This window comes from Urocampus carinirostris, chromosome 20 (genome assembly GCF_059441175.1).
Source record: "Urocampus carinirostris isolate Australia breed hairy pipefish chromosome 20, RoL_Ucar_1.0, whole genome shotgun sequence".
In the NCBI taxonomy this organism is placed as follows: domain Eukaryota; kingdom Metazoa; phylum Chordata; class Actinopteri; order Syngnathiformes; family Syngnathidae; genus Urocampus; species Urocampus carinirostris.
The window spans coordinates 20,374,066-20,380,364 of NC_142368.1; the positions used below are offsets into that span (position 1 = coordinate 20,374,066).

General features: G+C 40.3%; 1 protein-coding gene across 1 annotated transcript; it reads right to left on the reverse strand.

The window, feature by feature from the left end:
- Window positions 1-2,007: 2,007 nt before the first annotated feature.
- lft1 (lefty1) lies at window positions 2,008-4,996 on the reverse strand. Its single transcript, XM_088325159.1, has 4 exons — window positions 4,726-4,996; window positions 4,393-4,639; window positions 4,057-4,308; window positions 2,008-2,404 (listed from the first exon to the last, which is right to left on the reverse strand). Exons 1-4 carry the CDS (start codon window positions 4,988-4,990, stop codon window positions 2,080-2,082), a joined length of 1,089 nt encoding a protein of 362 aa, XP_088181285.1. The 5' UTR covers window positions 4,991-4,996; the 3' UTR covers window positions 2,008-2,079.
- Window positions 4,997-6,299: the final 1,303 nt, after the last annotated feature.

Below are 6,299 nucleotides of genomic sequence, written 5' to 3' on the forward strand. Positions count from 1 at the left end.
CTACAATTCCCACAATGCCTGTAAACTATGATATAGGCGCGAACTGACTGCTCAGGACCACTGCACAGCAGTGTTTCAATATCAATGCTAGTGAGTGGAATTGAAAAATTATCCTAAAAATGCCCAAGATGATTTTGTTGTATTAAGTAAACAACATATTATGTAAGTTTAGCTACATTTTTCTTTCAGAGCAACTGTAGTGAATGTCTTTAGAGGAGTAGTTACATTAAGCCCTTTGAAGACAGCCATAACACTGATGTGGCCCTCAGTGTTTGGGATTGGTCAGTATATAAAGTAGTTGATGTAGTTTATATGCTGAATCCTGTGATTTAGGCTCCCAACGCTTGTTTTTTACTTTTAGTAGCTTCTGCCACTAAAGTTAGCCACTTACACCCGCTTTGACTCACTTCTGGTATTCACTCTTATCAGCCGCTCCAGGTGTATACAGCTTGGTTCGTCTTTTGTTGTCGCTTGCAGGAAGTGACACTAGGGTTGCAATAACGGATCGATAAAATTGATTAAAATCAACTATTAAAAGCATTGGAAACAAAATGAATCTTCGATTCATTGTGTTGCGTGTTGATTCAATGCATAAAGAGAGTGCATTGAAATAGTCTACATATTTGCAGGGGTATGGCATAAAATGGTATGTATTTTTGTTTAGTTTTAAGCTAGTTCACAAACACTTGGATTTTGTATTGTTTTATATTGTAAAAGATTTTGTTATTTTGTGCTCTATTTTTATATCCGTCCAACACATTTCATAATGTTGTATAATTTTTTGTTTGTGGCTTTTTGCTTAGGCGCACCACAAAAAATAACACCTATCGTTAATATTTAAAGAAAATAATAAAGAATAAACCATTAGCACAAAGAACAGCCGTATATGTGTGACTTGACTGTACAATACATTTATACCCTACATAAACATGTGCACAAGTGAGAAGGCTAAAGCTGAAACTTTTAAGTGCCTACCCCTATTCCATTTTGTCTTTGCAGGGAATACATATTCAATATAAAAACAAAGAAAATGACACCCATCCCCACAAAGGAAAATGAGAAAAAAAATTGGCCTCCCCATGCATAGTTTGCATGTTCTCCCCGTGTTGGCCTGTGTTGGTTTCTTCCTGGCACTGCTGTTTCCTACCACATTCCAAAAACATGCATGTCAGATTGATAGGCTGGTCCAAATTGCCCCTAGATGTGAAAGAGTGACTTGTATTTCTTTGGTGCCCCGCTGGCAACTAGTTCAGGGTATCCCCTGCCCACTGCCCGAGGATACCTGGGATGGGCTCAAGCACACCCGCGACTCGTTGATCAATCAAGAAAAAATTGACACATTCATCGAGAAGGAAAATAGTTGTTAGTTGCTGCTTTAATCGACGTAAACGTTCATGTTCTGTTGCTCGCTAGTTTTAATCTGAATGCATGAGACATATGGAATTTAGCTTATGAATGTTTCGAAGTGGTATCCTTTGCACTGCCTTGAATGCACATGCTTAAAGAGACAGTGTGTAATTTTAATGCCTCCTAGTGGTACCAAAAAAACCTTCATTCAGCAAAAAAAATATTGATTTGTATCAAGGCAAAATACATGAACTTTCGTACCAATGTTAACCTTTATAAATATTCATAGGTCGAGAAATTTGTATTTCTTTTACATGACAGAATCCAGACTTAGTCGTCGCTCCCATGTTTGTCTTGCATCTTTCTGTTACGGTGTGCTCATTTAGGAATGTTTTTATTGTTCGCATTAGACAATACAGTGCCATCTAGTGGTCAAATATTACTCAATGCACCTTAAAGCTCCATTCCAAGCTACAACTACGTGTTGTCGTGAATGATTTCAGGCTGTCACTTTAAATAACGAAGGACTCATGTGTTTTACAAAATACTTTATTTTAGCAACTCTAAATTTGCAACACAATTCCAGCGAATGCATGCAAATTCCAAATAAAAACAATTTCCAACTGTACACAATATACAAAACCAAGTGCTCTTGTGAAGGAGTGCGGGCTAACTCGCACACGATTGTCCGTTTAAATATGAAGTACTAAATACACCAACACTGAATCTGCTTCAGACCACGGAGACATTGTCCATGGCACAGGCACACCTCTCCACGATCATGTTGGGGAACTCGGCCACTTCGATCTCGGTGTAGTCGCCCTTTTTCACCAAGTACATGATGGGCAAGGGGGCGCTCTCGGACACAGAGCAGCGACGTTCTCCATAGCCGAAGTGGCGCTTGGGTTGCCGACAGCTCCCTGTGCAACGGAAAGCCTGGTAGCCCGCAGGCTCGATGATCCAGTACTGAGTCCAAGTCAGGGCCCGGAAGTCGATGAAGTACTGCTCCCGGCAGCAGGTGGCCTTGCCTTGGTTGGCTTCGCAGTCCCCACCGGAACTGGAAAATAACACAGGTAGGTTAGAACAATAGTTGGCAACCACACATTTTTTCATCTAAAAAAAGTTTGAGTGCACATTACACATTCTAGAGTAATAAATAACTCTAACTAAGCAATGATAGATCAGTCCGCTAACATCACTGACCTAATTTACTCAGAATTGGATGCAACGGGAATTGAACCTGGATCATGGCAGTGAGCGCGCCGGACCCATCATTTAGGCCACTTGGATTGTGGATACCCAAAGGAAAACACATTTGAATTTATCTCATCTCACTATTCTTTGTCACGGCGCCTCTATGCACAATGTTGTAACGGAGCATTATGGGAAATAATTCAGTCGAAACATGTCATACAACGTGATATCTTGAGTAAAAAATACCGTGAAAATGAGATGAAATCAAATGCCTTTTTATGTCATATAGATCCCTTTTTCTCATTGGATTTGGCCGTACTACAATAATAATTTGTATCATTATTACGATTATTACTATTGTTGTTGTTGTTATTATTACTAACGTTATTGATTGGCCGGGTCCAAGGTTATAGTCAAACATAAAACGGAAAAAGTTGTCGACAACTGAGTCAGAAGACTGGTAAAAAACTATTGAGACGTCAAATTTGCATTTTTTACAATAATATTTTTTTCTGCCGACAATAACATTTCGAAAAATGTTGTCTACTATAATTTAGAAACAAATCTAACACTGCAGGCGTCAGACATTTTGCCACTTGTAGGCCACTACAAATGAGGTCACCAGGGTCAGGTAACCCCTTTTATGTATTTTTATATTTTAATTACATCAAAATTAACAACAATTTACTACTTCTGAAATTTTTTCAATGGTCGTTGTTTTCTTGCCCAGAAAAAAACGTTGTAGTCGACTCCCAGTCCATTCAAAATTACATTTATTAAATTGTATTTTACAGTTTCTTTATTCCACAACAGTTAATCAGTTCTGCAATTTCTCGCTTTCTAGATGACGATTGCAGACTCATCACTAGAGGACACTATTGTGACTACTGATAAAAAAACGAAGCTGGCACTTGTATCATCTCCTGGTATTGTAATCCCCCGTCCTTATTTGATGATATTATCATGTGTTTTGAATGAGCTGGGCTAAATTCCAGAACCCTATATCATATATTTGTATGTTAAGATTCATATGCTCAGTTATTTCGTAAAAAAATGCTATTAAAATGCTTTTAGGGTATGAATTTTAGGAATATGATGAGAAAATGTGCAAACTCAAGTGAATGTAGCGATTGTAACAGGCTTTTTCTCCAAAACTACATTTTAAGCGCTTATCGTGTCACAAGAGAGGGAAATGAGCACTTTTTGTCAAGAATGCAAATGCAGATTCTGAGTCTAGTGCAACAAATCAAAATCAAAACTAATCAAATGAGAGTAACCACTAAACAAAACAAAAAAGGCAAATTTCCACTTAAACACACAGACAAAACAAAAAAGCAAAATAGTGCCATGCATAGAGGATTCGACCCCCACCTTTGTTGATTTCTACAACCGTAACTTGAACATGAGCACTGACACCCCCCTGCCGTCGTGCAAAGTAAATACACCCAAAAAAGTGTTGTGGGGGTAATTGTCACATAGCCCCCATATCCTGCATATCAAAAGCATCGCCCTTACCCGAACTCTTCGAGGTCGAGTGTGTAGAGGACAAGCTCGGGTTTAGCCAAGGTGTTGCCCGCCGCCGTCTGCTCCTGGGTGGCAAAGCGCACACTTTTGGCCGCCTCCGCCGCGTAGCTGCCGGGTCTCTCGCCCTCGATCCACACCTCCAGGTGCATGGGCGCCCCGTGCCGCCTCTGCGTCTTTGCCCAGTAATGCACCGCCTGGGTCACATCAAAGCTCTTCCAGCCTGTTTCGTGAATGGCCACCAACCTGGGAAAATCAACGACGAGGTCTTAATTACATTTCCTGGCATTCAATTAGATCGCGACTTAATGAAGGGCTTGTGCGTCTTACCGCGAGTCCACCAACGAGGTGCGGTTGGTTCCGTCTGGCATCTCCTCAACCCAGTAGACGCTGACCCGGGCGTTGCTAACGGACCTGTAGTTCTTCCTATCCACGGCGAGGCGCTTGTGGTGCGATGCCTTCTGGTAGAGTTTCAGCTCGGCCATGGTCACTTCGCTGTTGTCCGGGATCATGGATTCCATGTCGAATACCATTCGTTGCCGAGTGGTGTCGGAGTACACATATTCACCGGAAATATCTACCAATTAAACACAAACTATATTAACACTCATAAATCGGCACCGGTGAGGACGCACTACCGTGCGTAATTTACGCAATTCCTACCAGCGTTGCCGGGAATCCCTCTCAAAATGCCAGCCAGGCTCGGCGCGGACCTGCGCCTTCTGCTGTGGTGCATCTTCAGCATGGACGCGTACTTGCTCCGGACGTGGGCCGGAACCACCAGGTTTTCCAAATCTCTCTTCTGGATGTTGGGAACCTCGTCCAAACCCAGTTTTTGCAGGAGCGCCTCTTTCATATCCTGGTGCGTAAAACCCGTGGTCAAACCGAGGAAAGCTGTGCAAAGGACGCAAGCGTGGAGGAAATCCATTATGAGATCTTGAGTGGTAAAAAATGATGTGACGAGCAGCTGCGCCGTAGCCCCCATTTATATAGTGGCGTGCCTCGCAGATGGGGGTGGGGGCCACAGTGCCCCATCCAAACAGGATATCTAAACTCCCACTTCATACAGCAACAATCAAAGGGATGTTCAATAGAACTTTTTTTTCAGACAGATACCAGCTCACGTTTGCGATCCTCGAGTAGTTCCCAATATCAAATACAAATATCACTAATATTTTTAATATATTTTGACCTGTGTTGTAATACAATTTCCCTTGAATTATGGTCTTTGGGTAGTCTAGTATCAGTATCAATGTTATGCAGCGCTAACATATGTATAGCTATATTTGTGTGCGTGTGTGTCTGGGTGTGTGTGTGCGTGTGTGTATGAGAAAAAATGCATCATTTAATTTTTACTCTAAAAAGGCTTTGGTATGAATTGGTACCAAACCAATCCTTGCGTCAAATCGACTCATCTTAGTGCCTCTTTGATAAGATAATGCTCTTAACAAAACAAACAAAATGGTCTTGTATGCAATCAATCAACCTGGGGAAGTGTTATTTAAAAAAAAAAAAAAAAAAAATTGCTTAATTCTACTTTACAAAAACAACTTAACTATCAACATATTAATCGGGGGTTGTTTATGCAAAACAGAGAGGACATAGGGTTGCTCCATTTATTTTAATCCAAATTTGGGTTATTTATTTATTTTCATTTTTGGGGGTTATTTTTGACCCATCATTTTTAGAGTGAACAATCAATTTTCAGTACTGGGCTGTTTTTTTTTGTCTTGGATTTCAAAAAATTACATATATTGTTACATCGTCTTATTAATATGTTTTACTGGACTCTGATAAATCCTGAAGGCTTGTATTAATTAGAAAATATTTCAGACTAAAAACAGTTGGGCTGTATACAACCCAAGTTTGGGTCACAAATGGACCAACCCAATACTTGGCATGATTTGACCCGGTGTCATATGTTGTTCTCAAGAACAACCCCCACAAAGTTTGTTTAAAACTTTGGTTTATTTTTTCTGTACAAAGAATTCTGCTATTAAAAGTGTGTTTTTTAAGATAACACCCCCCAAAATAGTTAACTTCATACTAAACAGTCCAGGTATTTTTTCTTTTTAATTAGCCCAAAAATAGTTTTGTGTTGGTCCCATTTTTTGACCCAAGTGTTTTTAGAGTGATGTTATTTTTTATCTTTAGGGTTTACCTATAGCACAGTGGCTAATTTACTACCCGTTCAAATCATCTTTTTTCGAACCATCCCTTCTCCAGATGCAGCCCAG